This window comes from Asterias rubens, chromosome 5 (assembly GCF_902459465.1).
Source record: "Asterias rubens chromosome 5, eAstRub1.3, whole genome shotgun sequence".
In the NCBI taxonomy this organism is placed as follows: Eukaryota; Metazoa; Echinodermata; class Asteroidea; order Forcipulatida; family Asteriidae; genus Asterias; species Asterias rubens.
In genome coordinates this window covers 15,552,382-15,572,457 of record NC_047066.1, presented here as the reverse complement: position 1 = coordinate 15,572,457, position 20,076 = coordinate 15,552,382, and the positions used below count along the sequence as shown (strand labels likewise).

Sequence of the window (20,076 nt, the reverse complement as noted above, 5' to 3'; positions counted from 1 at the left end):
TCTTAAGATTTATTGATTTTACTTTGAAAACATTTCAAATTAAAATTGGTACTATTCGATACTCGCGCTTTTTTTGTATGTAGAATGTGCATACAGGCTATATTATGCAAATGTTTAATTAGTTGGGCTGAGCTAATTAGCCAATCTATTCATTAGGGGCGCCTATGTATGATGGTTTGGGATCTAGGGAAGACATCTGCGAAAAAAAATCTTAAGATTTATTGATTTTACTTTGAAAACATTTCAAATTAAAATTGGTACTACTCGATACTTGCGCTTTTTTCGTATATAGAATGTGCGTACAGGCTATATTATGCAAATGTTTAATTAGTTGGGCTGAGCTAATTAGCCAATCTATTCATTAGGGGCGCCTAGGTATGATGGTTTGGGATCTAAGGATGATTTCTTCGAAGAAAAGTCTGAAGGTTATCGATTTTACTTTGAAAACATTTAACATACCGTAGTACCTCTTACTGCCTGTAACGGTTGTTATCGCGCCGCCGTTGCTTCGTCATGACGGTGTGTTGACAGGTTTTTTTGAAATTTGGTGCCAGCACCAAATTTCTCGCCAGCAACAAATTTGGTGCTAGCACCAAATTTAGTGCTGAGTTCAGCCTGGTGTCATTGACACACATGCAGCTAGCTTAGCCAGCTGTGTGTCAATGTGATGCAGACACTACATACACCACAGACTATACATACAATAGGTTCTTTATGTCTGTGGACTACACAGACACGGGATCGAACTCGGACTGGATCGGGACTCTCCCCCTCCCTTAAGAGCTGTTTTTATTGTCTCAGTTTCCTCCTAGTTTGATGCAACGTTCGCAACACAACGTAGCTGTAGATTCATTTTTGGGTTTGGCAAGTGGTGCCCCTACCTAGTTGTCTGTTTAGTTTCGTCAAGTTCGAGTGACACCCGAGAAAGTGCGCATCATTGGTTGTTCACAGCAAAGGTAAAAAGCCCATCTGTCTTGACTATTTCTTACCTCCATGATCAAGTGTCAGATCCCTGGTCAGGTAGAGTTCAGTGACACCGACACTGCATGCAGACTCACAGTCACTGTGACAGCAGAGACATTCCAAAATCCTCTATTATTAATATTAAAGGAGAATACTTGGAGCCTCTATCACTCTTAGTACCTGTTGGTCATCAGCCAAAGATTTATTCAGTTAATTTTGTTATCATCAACTTCCACTTTGAAAGGATAAAAACTCTACTGTTTGAAATAGTAATTATTTTTTGGGAAAAATGTTGTATCCGATATCCTAGACCTAGTTGCGATAACGTAACCCTCCTCCCGACACTCGGGAGGAGGGGTAACCCGACGGTCGGGAGGATCAGGAGGGAGGAGGGTTACGTGGATAACTTTCCGTATGGCGCCACCACTTTTTCACTCATTTTTACAAAAAGGGATATATCAATCAGGTAAATTAGATACTATATTATTTTTTTTCGAATGAAAAAGTGGTGGCGCCATACGGAAACTTTTCCGGTTACGTTATCGCAACTACCGATATCCATAATCCTGCCAGTGCCACCACTTTTTCATTTGTTATACATTGTTTGAAATAGCATTAGTGATTTCATTGGAAAAAGGTTTGTGTACTGCCACCACTTCTTCATTCGTTCCGATATAAATTAGTAATTGTATCTGATTTACTCAACAAAATGAGACGTGAAAAAGTTGCGACAGCAGCCAATTTCAAGGATCTTTTTCCTCCTACACCTTAAACTAAATAAATTTCTGACATCTTCTCTGCTCAGGTATGTTCAGGCCTACCTTTTTCAAAACAAAATGTCCTCCATTAAAGTTTGTATAAATTACTAATTAATTATCATTCCCATTTTAGAAGCTTGCTGAAACCATTTTTAGCTTTGAGGGGATCCTGTCACCACTTTTCCACCAATTTTTACCCAAAAAAAATCATTTATTTTTTTAGGTAAATACGATACTATTTATTTCATAACGAATGAAATAGTGGTGGCAGGATATGAAAACTTTTCCCAAAACCCTTGCATTTAAAGAAGAATTTAAAGCATAATTTCTAACTGTTTATTTTCTGTGGGTAAAACGAAGTGTTGTATGATGAGTGCTCCATCCTCCCTGGGATTCCCAGCCGTCCATCGGTCCTCCGACCGTCAGGAAGATGGAGGGTCATGATTATCGCGATTACATGTAGGTGACACAACATCTAAAAAGTATTGTCTCCTAACATGCATCGGAGAGGGGGGTGGGGAAGGGAATAACATGCAGTGTCAACTGGAAATAAATTCTATGGGTTACCTTTAACAAAAAAAGGTTTGTAGTTTATAATATTTTTTAGTAGGCCTGGTATTAGGAATCTTGTGCAATGATTATGTTTGCACTTACTGTTGGTTTCATATCAATTGTTGCATTGAAGCAACCCTACCTACCCCACCTGCATGTAGAACCGGAGCTCGTTTGTGGATTTGGTTTTCCCCACTTGTTTTTTCCTCCTACGTTTAAAACTAAATTTCTGACATCTTCTCTGCTCAGGTATGTTCAGGCCTACCTTTTTAAAAACAAAATGTCCTCCATTAAAGTCTGTATAAATCACTAATTAATTATCATTCCCATTTGAGAAGTTTTTTGTTTCAACCCTCATTGTGATTAAAACAAGCCCTTTCCCTCCACCCTCCCTTTCAGTGTTTGTCAGAGGGGTGTCTGGGTGTCTTTTGAACACACTGTTTTAAGTTTGGGCACCATGTTTGAGAACTGTCATTTGTATCATTGCTCTATAAGTTAACAGTTTGGACAACCAGTTTGTAAATTTCCAGCACAGTTGGACACCTTTTTACCAAATCCTGACTATAAAACCTTGACCCCACCTTCTCTTGTCCCCTCTTCAATTGTTCATCTTTTTCTAACAGCATTCTGCTCCTCACTTTCCAATTCGTTTCTACTTGACTGCTAGAACTGTTATTTAGTGATGCAAGAAGCTTTGCATGGTTTAGAGCCAACACCGTTTTCAGAGCCAACTCTGCCTGGCTTTAATTGTTAATTCATTGACAATTGCTTGCATTACCATAGTTCATTTGGGTTGGTATGTTTGCAGTCAGCTGAATGTTTTCTTTGTAAAAATGAAGGCATGAATGATTACTAACTGTGAGTGATCTTTCCTGTCTGCTCTTCTGGGAAATGTTAGGCCTCTAATACTTTTATACTTATTGTATTGTGTGTATTGTGATGTCATATTAGCCTTTGACAAAAAACTCTGCTAGGGTTGATTTGTGAGGTCATAAGGTTTATCACGATTCAGAAACACAATGCATTGTGGGAAGGAATGTGGGGCGGTTTCTATGCAGTTTCTACGATTCGCGCACGCAACGCGTTCAACAGCGCCTCTCTTGATATTTTGCTATTCGCGATAAACCTTATTGACAATTGCTGACATTAATAATAGTTCATTTTGGTTCGTAAGCAGTTTGCAGTCAGCTAATGTTTTCTGTTTTAAAGGACTACATGAATGTTAACTTACTGCAAGTATATATTTTTCCTTTTAGATTTTGGTGTTCACTTGGCTTTGCAAGGACTCAAATTCTACAAGATGGGTGAAGAAACGGACCCTTTGGTGCCTGTGGTATTGCAACGTGGCTCAAATCCCAGCCTAGGCCTGAGCCAGACTCTATCAAGGCTACATAGTGGATCGGCAATCGCTTGGAAACACAAGAGGAACGTATTCGTCTTGTCCGTTGCCTTTCTCTTCAACTTCACAGCTTACGCTGCCCTGCAGAACCTCCAGAGCAGTCTGAACAACAAGAGCGGCGTGGCATCCTTGGCTGTCATATACGGAAGTATTATCATCTCTTGCCTCTTCGCCCCAGCATTAATCCGCGTCGTTGGCACTAAGTGGACAATAGCCATCTGTGTAGCTTGCTACTCAGTCTACACAGCGTGTAATTTCTATCCCGAAGATTACACACTCATTCCAGGCGGTCTGGTTCTGGGCATGGCTGCTGCACCCCTCTGGACAGCTCAAGCGACTTATCTAACGACTTCTGCGATCAGCTATGCCGACATTAAGAACGAAGTCCCAGAGGTGGTCATCAACCAATTCAATGGGATCTTCTTTTTCTTCTTCCAATCGAGCCAGATTTCCGGCAACTTGGTTGCGTCGCTGGTCTTGTACCCATACGCCAACGACTCTTCTCAGCCCTTGAGAAATATCTCAAACTGCGGCATTGAATCATGTGGGTCAAGTGGGCATCATGGGAATGACTCAGACTCCATGTCGGGTGAGATTTCTTCCCCACCCATCAAAACAGTAACTCTGCTCATGTGTGTGTACCTAGCATGTGGATTAATGAGCTTTCTTATTGTGGTCTTCTTGCTGAGTAAGTTACACACACCTCAAGGAAGCTTCTTGGAGAACACAAAGAGTAGTCTGGTGGCCACTTTACACCTTCTTATCAACCCCTATATAGTGATGCTGATACCATTGTTCATGTTCAGTGGAATGGAACAAGCTTTCTTCGCCGGTGATTTCACCAAGGTAAACAAATTTAACAAATATTGGATGGGTGTCTGAGTTAAACCAGAGACTTGTGAATAAAATCTGATTTTGTAGAACTTAGTTTGAAATAGACACCAATTGCATTGAAGCCATTGGACACTTTCGGTAAACAGTATTGTCCAAAGGCCCACACATCGTGTATCACAAGAACAAACCTGTGAAAATTTAGGCTCAATCGGTCATCGGAGTCGTGAGAAAATAATGGGAAACCCACCGTGTCATGACATGTGTTTAAAATAAATCCGTAATTCTCTATATCGAGAATTGATAATTGTTTTAATGTTTTCTCAAAAAGTAAAGCATTTCATGGAATAATATTTCAAGAGAAGTCTTTCACCATTACCTTCTGTAAACCCTGTAGGTTATTTGTAAATCTGTGATTTTTTTTGTCCTGTTCCGAAAGTGTCCAATGGCTCAATTATTGGGAAATAATTTTGATATAAACTTCATCCAGTGACCAAAATGTTTGACCAATGTGTACCAACTGATGTGTACAGCACACATTCTTGCAAAACAATGGCGTGTGTCCAGAGCAGTCCAGTGTCTATTTTACAAAGTGTTAACGGCTAGTTCTTGAAAGAATGGTATACATCTTGTGGAGTAAATTTGGCTAAATAAGGACAGGATTAATGGTTATCGCTTAAGAGTCAAGATTCCCTCTGATAAGAATAAAGATAACATCGACTTTTCAAAAGCGCAGATTGAAAGAATGATCACTGCGCTTTGAACTTTATAACCCCTGACCAGTGGGCCATTTATTTAATCTATTTTATAATCCTGTGGCGTCAAGTTAGTAACTCACTTAGAAGCTTTTCAATCACAAGAACCACCGCTGCCCCCATTTATCCCTGGGTGGAGAGAAGCAATAATAGTTAAGCGTCCTTGCTCAAGGACACAAGTGTCATGACCTGGATTCGAACCCTCACCCTGATGACTCAGCAACCAGCGCCTAATTTCATAGAGCTGCTAAGCACGAAAGTTTGCTTAGAATGAAATTTATTCCTTGATTAAAATAACTTAGATTACCAGCCAAACTTCCACGTGATTTTCAGGATAAGCAAACTGTTTGCTGAATACCAGTAACAAGCAATATATGCAACAAATAGAAATTTGGTTGGTAATAATATTGTTTTTATCAAGCAAGAAATTTCATGCTATGTAAGCAAATGTGTGTGCTTAGCAGCTCTTTGAAATTGGGCCCAGAACTTATCATTTGCACTTAACTGCTTGGCCACGGTAAGCCAAAGGGATCAACAGTTATTCTTGGTAAATAACAATTTTACTTGTAATATTATTTGCCCTGAATCTGCAGGCTTTCATCACGTGCACCAGTGGTGTCCATTACGTAGGTTTCATCATGATGGTATTTGGCATCAGTGACGCTATCTTCTCGTTTACCTTGGGCCGTCTTGAGAAGTACTGCGGTCGCATCATCATCTTCACTGCTGGAGGACTAGCTCATTTGTCGCTGATCCTTGTCATAATATTTGTCTGGAAACCAGGAGATGCTTTGTGGGACCGCTTTCTCATTGCCGTGGGGTGGGGATTTGGGGATGCCGTGTGGCAGACACAGATTTCATGTAAGTATCAAATCGCAGTGGACTCTTAACAGGCCTTGCTCTGAAGCTTTTTTTTAAGTGGCCAACCGTGCTAATAAAGTCCGGCTAGACTTGCCCTCAGGAAGTTTTAGTAGCCCTGATTTTAAACATATATTGTTTTAGATGTATTTCTGATGCATTAATAGTAGTAACCACAAGGTGTATAATAGGCAAATAGAGTTACACACTCAAAAAACTATTAACCCATGTACATGTAACAAATGTATTATTCATATCTGGCTGAGTGGAAGAAATAATGAGCATTTTAAACATGTAGGTTGCACAGTTTTTAGTAGCCCACAGGGCAAGTTGGGAGTTGGTGTTTACTAGCCGGTAGCAGTTTTTACTAGACAATGTACGCCTGAAGTTTGTGTTGTTACTGACAATATTACCTTTGGTGATTACTCAAAACATTCATGACTGTAAAAATGACTTGGTAAGAAGCACTTCAGCTGTTGAAAATGTCTAGTATTTTGAGAAACAACTTATCTCCTTAATTACCATGGCCCAGTTTCATAGAGCTGCTTTGAAGTACAAAAAGTACCTAATTGCAAGAACATTTTGCTTACCAGAGAAGAAGGTTACCAGCCAAAATACCTTTTTATGACCATGAGTGACTGGTATGTTGTTCCTCGTTGTTTAGCAGGAAATTGCTGCAAGTAATGTTTTCTGCTTAAGCAGTTTTATGAATTTGGGGGCCATGTGACTGGTTTTGCTTAGCAGATTAATTTTGCTTGGCAGATAAAACTGTCTTGCAGGTATACATACACCTGCGCCTTGATATAATATCTATCTAATCATTGCGGTACCCGCAGCTTAAACATAGGATTCGAACTGCCTCTATCTATTGAGCATTCTTGGTGGGCTAGTTGGTATATGACACTGTTCTAGAATTGCAAGGGTCGTGGATTCGAATCCCACCCCAGTAATATGCCTGTGATTTTGTTTTCACAGTGCTTGGGAAAGTAATGAGTATACAGTGTTAAAAGGAAGGTACACGTTTGGTAATTACTCAAAACAAATGTTAACTTCAAAACTGACTTGGTAACGAGCATTGGAGAGCTGTTGGTAGTATAAAACATTGTGAGAAACGGCTCCCTCTGAAGACTTCTAGCCAGAAGTCTTTTAGTCCTTTCTGAAAGCACACAAATTCGTCCAACAAGGGTGTTTTTTCTCTCATCATTTTCTCGCAACTTCGATGACCAATTTAGCACAAGTTTTCAAAGGTTTGTTATTTCATGCATATTATGTTGAGATACACCAAGTGAGAAGACTGGTCTTTGACAATTACCAATAGTGTACCTTCCCCTTTACAAACATATGTGTAAGGGTCAAACCAAAGATTAACATGGTTATAACTAGTTCCTCTGTGTTTTTCTATTCAGCCATTCTAGGGGTTATTTTCCCCGAGAACCAGGAGGCAGCGTTCTCCAATTTCCGGCTTTTTCAAGCCGTCGGTTTCTGCATCTATTTTGCCATCTCCACGGTCAGCATTGTATGTGTCATACACAAGATGATTATGATTGGAGGACTTCTACTCTTTGGACTGGCGTTGTACTACATCGTCGAATTGCAGATAAGAAAGGGTATAACGTACTGAATATTACAGGCGTGATATGATTGGTAAGGATCAACAAAATTAATTTGTTAGTTTAAATTTTAAAGCTTACTCTTTTTCAGGTTGTTTAATGGCACTGTACACGTTTGGTAGTTGTCAAAGACCAGTGTTCTCACTTGGTGTATCCCATCATAAGCATAAAATAACAAGCCTGCGAAAAGTTGGGCTCAATTGGTCATCGAAGTTGCGAGAAAATGATGAAAGAAAAAACACACTTGTTGGACGAGTTTGTGTGCTTTCAGATAGGAATAAAAGACTTCTAGATAGGAACTACCTCTTTCTCAAAAACTACGCTTCTTCAGATTGAGTCGTTCCTACAATGTTTTATTTTATCAGCAGTTCTCCAATGGGAATGAAGCAATTTTCCACTAAAATATTTGAATTTTATTTCCAGACCTCAGAATTAGATTTTGAGGTCATGAAATCAAGCATCTGAAAGCAGAGATGGTAAGGGATACACGAAGTGAGAAGATTGTCTTTGAAAATTACCAATAGTGTCCAATGTTTTTAAAGCCAAATCAATGACGAAACCAAAAGTTGCACACAATGCAAATAGAAAGCTTCACTTCAATACAAAAGCAATAGAGCATACATGATGTCTAAATATATCAAATGTTTAAACTGTTTTGATAAAAAACTACCAATAACAAGTGATACTACATGTAGTTCACTTCCTCAAACTGCAATTTTTTCAGTTGAATCATGCTCTTTTGTGTTTTAGTTTAATTATTGCTCCTTAAAATACTAATAGTTATGTATTATCAGACATTTCAAAATACCACCAGAAATGAAAGAACAATAAGACTTTTTCATAGAAACCAAATATTGTTCTTTATATTTTTATATAATATTGAATATTTTTTGTATACTCAAATTAATGATAACCTTGAACTGCACTGGAGATATGAAAACAGCAGGTCCTTGAAGCAATTACTTTTAAAATTCTATATCGAGCGGTAGGCTTTATCAGTTATGTAGTGCCTCTCAGCCTGCTCTCACACTGTGGCGGAATACTCTTGCGAATATGAATATTTAAATTTTGCTGTGAATTTGCCCAAAAATTGCAATTGGATAAGAATTATTTTTCTATTAAAGGCAAATTACTAGTTACTTGTTCTTTTTCCTAACACAATTCACAATGTCCACAGGTTTACATGAAACTTTAAACAGTTTGAAGATTAGGATAGTAGAAAGCTTCCCTTGAAATTTTACTTACTGAGGTGCTGTAGTTATGAGGTGCTGTGAGGTTATCTCAGCATTCTAATCTGGGTCCAATTTCATGGCTTTGCTTACCGTGAAATTCTGCACATACAAACAGTAGACTCACTTACTTTACAGGGCTATGTAAGCACAGAATTCTGTGGTAAGCAGTGTCATGGCCAGGATCAGTTGCTCGTCATTTCCTCATTTTTCTTTTTTATATGTGTACCACAGCAAATAACTGTGCAGTGATTGTGTATTTTGATAAACCAGCATTTGTTATTTGTTAAAATGAGTAGTTTTGGTCTGGAATGAGGTAAAAAAAAAAAATATACTCAAGCAGACATTTACTTAAGACGAGAGCAAAGTTTGAAAGATATGTGTTTATTTGAGGGAAGCTTTTTTGATGACATGTTGTTATTGCACAAGCAAGAGTGGAATATTATACAAATAACATGGTTTGAGGGTGACTAGTTGATATTAGCTCCCCAAGGTATTGGAAGTTGACAAACTAGTTCCCGAGGCGAAGCCGAGTTAACTAGTTTGTCAACTTCCAACATCGAGGGGAGCTCATATTGACTATAGTCACCCGAAATAATCCATGTTGTATTTGTTTTACTATACTTCATACATAATTCAGTTGTTTGGAGCAAGGGAAAACCACGACTGTGAAATAAAATGAACCATGATACGTTGTTCATGCGATGGATTTCGCTAGAGCGATGTTCGTGCATGTGTACAACAGTACAACGATTGAAAGCGCATGACAAGTATAATAGTGCCTGGGTTGGCGTCGCACAATGACAGTGCGCATGACAAGTAGAATAGCTCCCGGGGAGCTATTCTACTTGTCATGCGCATTTACCACTTGCGTGAATACTCACGTGCCCGCTTGGTAATTAGCAAAATTAACACCTGGTACGTGATGATGAATGGACCAATGAAAACTCGACTCTTGTTCATGAATATGTATGAGGTATAGTAATAAAAAATATATACCACTTCTGCATCCTATATCCAATGAGGCTAAAGGGAGAGTGTGTTACAACAAATTTATCTTCAAGTAAACTTAACCTGTAGCTTAAAACAGCGCAATATGCGGAGTTAAAACAGGGTTTTTGCTATGGGCCTACAATATATTTTTAAATCACAATTCTTGGTGCTATAGATTGGCCAATTAGAAGGAATAAGGGCTCTGCTTGAACATAGTTACTAATTTCACAATATTTGTGTCCATGAACTTTATCTTCTTCTGTTGTTTTAGCCCATGTGACAACAAACAGGTTGATGAATATCACACTTCCTGATTTGGTATTCTGCCATTTCTTAGATTGAAAGTGAAAGTTTGGATAATGTGCATCTGTTTTGTTTGAACATGTTTTGTACAATTGTTTACTAACTAAATTACTTTACTGTTGGTTACAAAAATGATGAACAAAATTAATGTTGGAGGCAGGGTGTACTTTTGGTAACAGTCAAAAACAAGTATCCCAACTTTATGTTTTCCAACTTGCATGCAAAACAAATCTGTACAAATTTGGCCTCAATTGGTCATTGAAAATGGTAGAAAATAACGACACAAAAAAACATCCTTGTTGCATAGAATTGTGTGCTTTCAGATGCCTGACAAAGGCTTGGTGCCTGCAGCCGTCCTCAGATTCAAATTTTGGGGTGAAAGGTAACATCTTTCTCTAAAACTATATTGTTTCAAAGAAGTTGTTTCTAACATTGTTGAAGAGTATCAACAGCTGGCAGGTGTTTTTTAGTCAGTTAGTATTTTAAATATGTATTAAAGGCAGTGGACACTATTGGTAATTACTCAAAATAATTATTAACATAAAACCTTACTTGATTACGAGTAATGGGGAGAGGTTGATAGTATAAAACATTGTGAGAAACAGCTCCCTCTGAAGTGAAGTAGTTTTCGAGAAAGAAGTAATTTTCCACGAATTGGATTTCGAGTGCTCGGATTTTGAATTTGAGATCTCGAAATCAATCATCTGAAAGCACACAACTTCCTGTGACAAGGTTGATTTTTTCTTTCATTAATATCTCGCAACTCCGACGACCAATTGAGCTCAAACTTTCACAGGTTTGTTATTTTATGCATATGTTGAGATACACCAAGTGAGAAGACTTTGAATAGTTTACAAAAGTAAGCCCTGCCTTTAAATTGAATTTGTTAATTGGGTTTATGTAGTTACTTTAAGGTTATTTTGTTTTTCTGTTTTAATCTCAATACTTATGTGTGTTATTCACAAGGGACAAGTCAAAGTTTTGATACCATCATGTTATATATCGTGGGTCAGTTAAATGTTTTGTTTTAAGTACTAATTTTCTTAGTACTGAAAACAATGTATGGTTAATCATTTGTGTTTTGTCTTTGTGCTTGGTAAAAAGTAATACATTTATTTTTCTAAATTAATTTCTTCTGAGGAATTTAAACAGATAAAATTAACTCTTTGAACAACTCTTCAGCTGAGTAACTCACTGTTTTGCACAAAGTGTTACAAAATAGACATAAATGTTCTACCACAAATTTTGGTTTAAGTGGAGATATTAATGGTGTAAAAAATTATGTAAGAAATTATATTTAGATGTTATACAAAATAAAAAAAAATAAAAAACTTCCTCTTTGGAATTCATTGCTTTCAGTCAGTATTTGTTTAATGCTACAGCTTTATACCTGTACTTTATTTTATTAAAAGCATTTTTTGACAAAAATGAAAAACTTTGTCTTTTGAATTCATTGCTTTTAGTCAATATTTGTGTGTTTTTCTACAGCTTTATACTTTATTTTATTAAGTTTTGTTTTAATTTTTGTATACTATTTTTCCTCGGGGGGGGGGGGGGGGGACAGTGACTAATGGCTTTCAGACATTGAACCTCCATAAATAATAATACTTTGAAGCCTTTTAAAAAAAGTCCTATTGCTTGCATGCAACTTGAGCTAAGAGTTTAGAACTATAGTCTGGATTGATAAATGGTGCAGGGGGCTTTTTAAGGTATCACTGTGACTCTGATCACACTCTTATTCAAATTTGTGTATTTCTGATCTTTAAATATTCCCTGCTGGCCCTGGATGAAATTTGAGAAAAGTGCTCAAAACTATGAGACTCTTGAGATTAAAAACTTGAGGCAGTGTCCCCCACCCTTCATAAAGTAGGGGATATCACCAAGAACAAATAATAATAATAATATCGAAGTCTTATATAGCGCACGTATCTACCAAACAAGGTACTCAAGGCGCTGAGTATATATACATTGCAGTTATTGCAGTGATGAATTCTGAGACCCAATTATTTAGCACCTTATAAGGGTTTACAAGGTGCTACGGCGCATTAAGCAGCCACAACCAGGAACACCGGGGCGAACCCCTTCTCTTTTCGATAAGTGCACTGGGTTCTTTTACATGCGTTACACAACACATGGGACCAACGGCTTTACGTCCCATCGAAGGACGAAGCAATGGTTAAGTGTCTTGCTCAAGGACACAGTGTCACGGCTGGGGATTCGAACCCACACTCTGCTGATCAGAAACAGCAGAGATTCGGTGCTCTTAACCGCTCGGCCACGACACTTCCACGTATACACCTTTTCAGAGAGTACATCATACAAGTAACAAAACGCGCAATAAATTATACCATCCCGCATTTTTTTAAAGGCTAATAATAGCTCCACTTACAACAGCTAGGTTTGATGGTTTAATGATCGACGTCTCAAGAGTTTGAAGCTAATTACATTAATAACTGTAAATTTCAATGTATTAAAGCTTTATAATGTAGGATCTGACTCAGACGGTCCGTTTTGTCCCATGGAGCATGGAGGTCTACCTCCATGTGTGAAAGTGGTAAGTTTGACTTTGGGGAGTAAAATGTGGGTTTTTTGCGGAAGGAAAGAAGAACAAATAAAAATCTTGACGAAAACAATAGCTGTTCAACAGCTGCTAATGACATCTAATATACTCATCGGTCAATTTGAAAATTGTGCCCAGATGGCCGCCGCATTGTGCCATTGTTTGTCCATGTTCCATCCATGGAGGAATTTTCCTCCACGGTCCGTCCAGGTCCGTCCAGGGCCCAATTTCCTGCTAAGCACAAAAAATTGCTTAGCATGACATTTTTGCCTTGATAAAAAGCATGATTACCAACAAAAGTTCAATAGGATTTTCAGGATAAGCAGACAACAGCTGAATACCAGTAACAAGCAATGTGCATCAAATGAAAATTTGGTGGGTAATCCTGTTTTTATTAAGAAAGAAATGTCATGCTAAGCAAATTTTTGTGCTTAGCAGCCCAATGAAATTGGGCCCAGGGTCCGTCCGCGACCTCTTTTGGGGACACAGCATGCCCTAAGGCTAGTCACATGATGTCCGTACAGTCGGTCACATGTGCGGTCAGCTGTTTGTTTTTATTTACCATTATGAAGTGGGAGTCCAGCTGCGAGTGAAAATGAAATAAGTATCAACGTTTAAAGTCGTATAAATAGCGGGTTTTTGAATGCCAGCTCTGTATCTTTTCATGGTGATTGAACCACGCAACACAACTGAGTGAAAATACATCATATCCGTTCAGTTCAGTGCATTTAATGATGTTTGCAGTTGCAGTACAGTTTGAAGGCATGTGAAGACTACACTTAACACTGTACACATAACACACAGCAGAGCAAGGATTCAATTTTCAAGTGAGTTGATGTACAATTTACAAATTTTTACCACTTTTGGAAATAATGACACATATTTTAATCACACTGATTTGATCTTCAATGTGTAATGAATCAATTTAAGATGCCTAGCTCATCATCGAGAACATATTTTGTAGAAAAAAAACGACAAATCTTGCCAGAAACTGACCGAATTTATGGGACAGCTTTATGCCTAGTGTAGTAACTGTGCTTCAGTACTAATTTTTACAAAATGTTGACATTTGCATTTTTTTTACTTGTAGTTACAAAAATGAAAACGTCAATTTTTTTTAATGAATGAGTACAGAGCCCCAGTAACTGCGTTCAGTCACAGCCTGACATGGCCCCATCAATAATGCCATTACGCTGGACTCCCTCAGCTTCGTGGAGGGAGTCCAGTGTTGATGGGGCTCAGCGTGACAAAGAGTGTGCCTGACATTGTTCAGCAAAGCTTTAAAGTTTAACTTGCAGCTCAGTGATTTGCTGTCCCTGCCTGCCTTTTCACCGGTGTGGATCCCAGCACCATGAAATCGTGAAAGGCTATGGCTGGGCGCTAGTATGATGGATATAATGTCAATGACAACATGTAAAAAAAAAAAAGGAGTACAGCGCCCCAGTTATGGGTTTAGATGTGGATTGGGTTTTTCGCTACCTTCCTGACTGCATAGGTTTGCCCTTTTAGCTCGGGTTCAGTAAAAATGACTATTGTTTTTAAATAAGGTAATAAAAGATTGGCAACGAGGTGAGACGGCTGCAGGTTTTGAACTGCTGATTGAAAACCTGCAGGTTCAAGGCCTTGTTATCAAAGGACAAAGCCGAAGGCAAGCTTTCAAACAGCTGTTTCCATCTCATTTCTAATGGTTCAAATTCTGTATGAAACTTGACATCAGCAAGGCACTAAATAACCATAATTGCTTCCCTTGTTCCAGGAACAGAGATGCCAATTTCAGAGGCCAGCTATGTTTGAGATTTTTCGGAGCCTACTTCGAAAACTACTGGGTTGTTTTTTTCTTCAAAATGGTTGGGTTTACACTAGCAGACAATGACAACTATTTCTTTTTCTTTACAGATTCTGAGGGTTGTTTGAATGACTTTTGATGAAAATTCAAAATGGTTGTACACAGATCAAGTTCAGATGTTGACTCTGATGATTCTAACAGTATCACTGATGAAGCCCAACCGGTGTCTCTTAAAAGGGATTCCAATTCCAGTCAGGGAAAAATCAGAGAGTCTTCCAGACCTTCTGTGTTTAGTCTGTCCCCGGCCAAGAAACACAAGCTCAATGTCATTGTGCTCTCCGTAGCGTTCCTGTTTAACTTCACCGCCTTCTGTGCCCTGCAGAATCTCCAGAGCAGTTTGAATGCAGTGAATGGTGTGGCATCGTTGGCCGTCATCTACGGGGCCTATATCATATCTTGCCTTTTTGCTCCCACTTTGATCCGCATCATTGGGACCAAGTGGAGCATAGTCATCTGTGTAGCTTGCTTTTCTTTATACACGGCCTGTAATTTCTATCCAGTTGACTACATACTCATCCCAGGTGGGGTTTTAGTTGGTCTTGCGGCCGCACCACTCTGGATATCCCAAGGGACTTATCTAACAACCTCTGCCTTCAGGTATGCCGAGCTCATGAACGAAGTCCCTGAAGCAGTCGTCAACCAATTCAATGGCATCTTCTTCTTCTTCTTCCAGTCGAGCCAAATTTCTGGCAATTTGGTGGCTTCGTTAGTCTTGTACCCTTCCTCCAATGCCACAGTTCATTCTCTGGAGAGTTTCACCCACTGCGGGGTGAATTCATGCAGTGGTGGGTCTAGTACAGAGTCAGACCATCCTCTGAATGACACAGAGTCGTCGTCAAATACCGGTGATAATTTATCCACTCCATCCATGACAGTGACTCTTCTTCTTGGTGTGTATCTTGCATGCGGAGGTGTGAGCTTCCTCATTGCAACTTTCTTGTTGGATAAGTTGCCCAAATCTGAAGATAAAGCCTCACAGAAGACCAACAGTAATCTGTCTGGTACATTTCGTCTGTTTCTGCATCCTAATCTACTGTTGCTTGTACCGCTATTCATATACACTGGAATGGAGCAAGGCTTCTTCTTTGGTGACTTTACAAAGGTAAAAGAAAAACTTAGTTTGGGATTTGAACAAAGAAAAATTTACCGAAGCAAGACTTGAACCAACGACCTCCGATTCAACTCCTGTTTCAGTCAAATTTTATTTGTTCAAACCCAAACTATTAAAACTTATCCCGTCAGTTTCCCTTTGTTTTATTGCTTGATTATGATAGACACAAACTTAAAGGCAGTGGACACTATTGGTAATTACTCAAAATAATTATTAGCATAAAACCTAACTTGGTAACGAGTAATGGGGAGAGGTTGATAGTATAAAACATTGTGAGAAACGGCTCCCGTCTGAAGTGATGTAGTTTTCGAGAAAGAAGTAATAAATTGTGTCCATGAATTTGATTTTGAGACCTCAAGTTAAGAATTTGAGGTCTCGAAATCAAGCATCTGAAAGCACACTGCTTCGTGTGACAAGGGTGTTTTTATTCCATAGTTATCTCGCAACTCCGACGACCAATCAAGCTCAAATTTTCTCAGGTTTATTATTTTATGCATATGTTGAGATACACCAAGTGAGAAGACTGGTCTTTGACAATTACCGAGTGTCCAGTGTCTTTAAGACACTCTTCCAATACAAATTCATGTTACATATACAAAGTCTATAAAAGTCAAAATCAAAAGTCAACCTTAATTTGGGTTCACTAGCTAGCTGGTTCATTTAATAAGTCTACCTTAGAATTTTCAGAAAGGCCTGCTGTCATTATTTTGGGACTTTTGGGGAATTTATTTTACACTTGATACGATTTGTCCTGATTGAATCTGCAGGCTTTCATCACGTGCACCAGTGGTGTCCATTACGTAGGTTTCATCATGATGGTATTTGGCATCAGTGACGCTATCTTCTCGTTTACCTTGGGCCGTCTTGAGAAGTACTGCGGTCGCATCATCATCTTCACTGCTGGCGGACTGGCTCATTTGTCGCTCATCCTTGTCATATTATTTGTCTGGAATCCGGGAGAAGCTTTGTGGGACCGCTTTCTCATCGCTGTGGTGTGGGGATTTGGGGACGCTGTGTTGCAAACACAGATCTGTTGTAAGTATCAAGTGTTGTATGTCCTTGTTTATAAATACTTTATTTATGACATTTGTTTTTAAAACCTTCTAGTTGCTATAGTGCTGCTGTGACCAATTGGTTGTTATAGGCCCCTTGCACAACGCAAAATGCTACAGGGAGACTGATGTCACGCTAACTGTTAGTATCACGCGCATTTTTTCAAACAAAGAACCCAGAGCAATTTATTGTGGAAGAGTGGTTGTTAACCCCGGTTATTCTGGTTTCACAGAGCAAGCTCCCTTGTTAACCAAACTGGTTTCCTCAGGCTTGCCAGCTACAGTGATTAAGTTCAAAAACCAGAAGAATACATGTACTAATAAAACTATTCCAAGAATGCTACCCACACTTGGTGATAGAGCCTTCACTACTGCCGCTCCCACACTGTGGAATAAACTCCCAATATCTCTTCGTAATCAACAATCTGTCAATATGTTCAAAACACTGCTCAAAACTCACCTGTTCTGTTAAACATTTATCTCTGTCAAGCACATTTGAACATGTATATGGAAAATGTGTTATATAAGTACATTATTATTATTATTATTATTATTACTTACCGCATAAATTTTCTCACTCTTCTAATACAGCCATTGTTGGGGTCATCTTTCCAGAGAACCAGGAACGAGCATTTTCCTGCTTTCGTCTCGGCCAAGCCTTTGGTTTCTGCCTGTATTTTGCCGTGTCTATAGTAGGTGGTGTATGTGTGATACACAAGATCATTTTCCTTGGTGGGCTTCTGATATGCCAATATGTCTGCTACTATACTTTAGAATGGCGCTTAAGACGAGTCTCTACTCATGATGTACTGAGTAACTCTGATGAGGCAGAAGCAGTAAAAAATCAATCAGACGCTGTTGCTGTATAGACCTTCACACTTGCCGTATAAAACAAATGCCTTTATAAATGTTATTTGGCCTTCTTAGAAATTGTTCATGGTGGGGTTTACCCCCCCCCCTCCCCCCTAAAAAAAACAAAAAAACAGATTGTTTTATGCGTCTGTATAGCATTGCTAGGGGCAGTGTGGTGGCACGTGAAGTGGCGTAACCAGCAAGGGGGGCGGGGGCGAGTGAAATAGGGGCATTAACCTATGCCCCCTCTCCACTAAAAAAAACCCCAAACAAAACGAGACCGAAAAACTTCCCAAATGAATGGTTTGATACAGCATTCCCCCCCCCTAACAAAAATGTGGAAAAAGTGTAGTGTTTTTTCTTGGGGGGTGGGGGGGGGGGGCGATGTGCCGAGGGTTCAAATCCAAGAAGTGGTAGCTAAGGCACTGCTTCTAAGTTCTAGTGGGGGTCTTTGAGACAAAATGAGTCTACTTATAATTGTTTCTATTATATTGTTAGTAAGTCGATATTGGGCTATTTGTGGTGTTGTGCAATATCAGTTAAACCTTGCAAAAAGAAGTACTTAAGATAAAAGGTTTAATACAAATTGTTTGTATGTTAAATAAAGGCTAATGCCATTGGTCACATCAACATAAATATTAAGTTTTGGGTACTTTTTGTGGGACAAAAAAAAACCACAATTTCCACAGATTTACATTAAACTTTCAAAATTTGAAGATAACAACGGTACAAAGCATCCCTTAAAATATTACTTGCTGACGTGCTGTAGTGTTTGAGAAATTAGTAAAACAAGTCACAAAATTAGTTAAGCATGTAAAACATATTTAGACTGAGATGACAATTATTTCTAAAAAAAAAACTACAGCACCTCAGCAAGTGATATTTTAAGGTAAGCTTTCTCCAATCATTATCTTCATACGGTGCACTAAGTTTAATGTAAATCTGTGGACATTGTGTTTTGTGTTACAAAAAGTACCCAAATCCTGAACAAGATTTCTCCCTCTTTTTATTGTTATTACTCACACTTCCCACACATAAACACAAGTTTTTGTACTGCATTTCAAAACTGACTTTTATCATTGTATGGTGATTTCAGAGATTTCACTGGAGTCCAGGGTTAGATGATGACGAATTTCTATTTATTGATTTTCAGGGATTTTAATTGTTTTGAAGGATAAACAACTCATCAATTAAAAATGAAATTTTCCATTGTTTATGTATGTATATTTTAATAAATTTATTATGGAATTAATGAAATATTAATTTATAAATGGTAAGGACTCTAGGGAGAAATTTAAAGTGCCCCCCCCCATATTTAGGTTTTACGGGTTCAAACATTTTATACTTTTGTATGTTAATGGTATCTAGACCGTTTTGATTTTATTATTCATAGGTTTTTGGCCGTGTTTTCATGAAAAAACTGCTTAAACATTTTATACATAAACTGTTTTCTCTTTGTAGCCTTTTCAAATTGTGTAAGTTATACCAGATTTCAGTTTATAACAAGAATTTAAACACAATAGTCGCTTTACTGCTACATTTTGTGCCAAAATTGAAATACTTTATACATTTTAGGTGCTTTATATACACAGTGTCCTGCCTTTATTCGACTTGGCCTTCGAAAGGGGTCAAGAATCAAGGCAGTTTACCATGTGGACTGTGAGGTTGTTGCTTATGTTTGTAAATGGTTTATCCCATTTGTATTTAATATTCCCAGGTTCTTGTGCATGTTTTTATGATAATAATAATACTTAATAAATTTACTTAACATGAAAATAATATTACTTAATAAATTTACTTAACATCATCTTCAGAAACCTCTGTCTTTAAGACGCCCTTTACAAGTTTTGCATTTGTTAGGAACAAGTAATACATAAAAATTCAATTCACAAAATATTTATACACAAGGTTTCTAATCACTTGTTTTCTAATCAGTTTTGTTATCTGTTATCAGTACTATTGCCAACATAAATAAATAAACTACCACTTTACTGCTATCTGCTGCATTATCATTGGGACACTCAGTCATTTATTATTTTTTGTATTGCATTTTTGGTGCTTCATCCACAGTGACCTGCCCCTACCTATACGACTTGGATTTGGAAACAACAGTCAATAGGCAGGGGCCAGTTTACTGCATCTTCATTATTGGTCTGTTAGTTTTTTTCTTATTGTGTGTTTTTATGGAAAAAACTACTTAAAACAATGTAAACATAATGTCTCCTTTTTGTAGCTTTTTCAATATTTTTTGTTGAAGGAACAAGTAATGTAATATTTCAACGTTCAAATATTTAAACAAATCTTTTTATCACATGCTAGTAATTATTACTTACAATGATTAATATAATGGGGAAAAAAATAAAGTAAATTTATTTGATCTATCAATGGAATAAATTATTATAAG

At 38.0% G+C, this 20,076-nt stretch overlaps 2 protein-coding genes across 2 annotated transcripts; both read left to right on the top strand.

Moving 5' to 3' along the window:
* The first annotated feature begins 655 nt into the window (after positions 1-655).
* LOC117289939 (protein unc-93 homolog A-like) lies at positions 656-7,902 on the top strand. Its single transcript, XM_033771142.1, has 4 exons — positions 656-956; positions 3,530-4,518; positions 5,852-6,119; positions 7,523-7,902. Exons 2-4 carry the CDS (start codon positions 3,574-3,576, stop codon positions 7,735-7,737), a joined length of 1,428 nt encoding a protein of 475 aa, XP_033627033.1. The 5' UTR covers positions 656-956; positions 3,530-3,573; the 3' UTR covers positions 7,738-7,902.
* A 5,486-nt stretch (positions 7,903-13,388) lies between these two features.
* Positions 13,389-18,476, top strand: LOC117290591 (protein unc-93 homolog A-like). Its single transcript, XM_033772051.1, has 4 exons — positions 13,389-13,638; positions 14,708-15,759; positions 16,536-16,803; positions 17,412-18,476. Exons 2-4 carry the CDS (start codon positions 14,749-14,751, stop codon positions 17,687-17,689), a joined length of 1,557 nt encoding a protein of 518 aa, XP_033627942.1. The 5' UTR covers positions 13,389-13,638; positions 14,708-14,748; the 3' UTR covers positions 17,690-18,476.
* Positions 18,477-20,076: the final 1,600 nt, after the last annotated feature.

Excerpts from the sequence above, each read along its gene's own strand:
- LOC117289939 (XM_033771142.1), top strand. The coding sequence starts at position 3,574 with ATGGGTGAAGAAACGGACCCTTTGGTGCCTGTGGTATTGCAACGTGGC. Across the intron at positions 4,519-5,851 it reads TCGCCGGTGATTTCACCAAG|GCTTTCATCACGTGCACCAG; the intron begins GTAAACAAATTT and ends CTGAATCTGCAG. Across the intron at positions 6,120-7,522 it reads GTGGCAGACACAGATTTCAT|CCATTCTAGGGGTTATTTTC; the intron begins GTAAGTATCAAA and ends TTTTCTATTCAG.
- LOC117290591 (XM_033772051.1), top strand. The coding sequence starts at position 14,749 with ATGGTTGTACACAGATCAAGTTCAGATGTTGACTCTGATGATTCTAAC. Across the intron at positions 15,760-16,535 it reads TCTTTGGTGACTTTACAAAG|GCTTTCATCACGTGCACCAG; the intron begins GTAAAAGAAAAA and ends TTGAATCTGCAG. Across the intron at positions 16,804-17,411 it reads GTTGCAAACACAGATCTGTT|CCATTGTTGGGGTCATCTTT; the intron begins GTAAGTATCAAG and ends CTTCTAATACAG.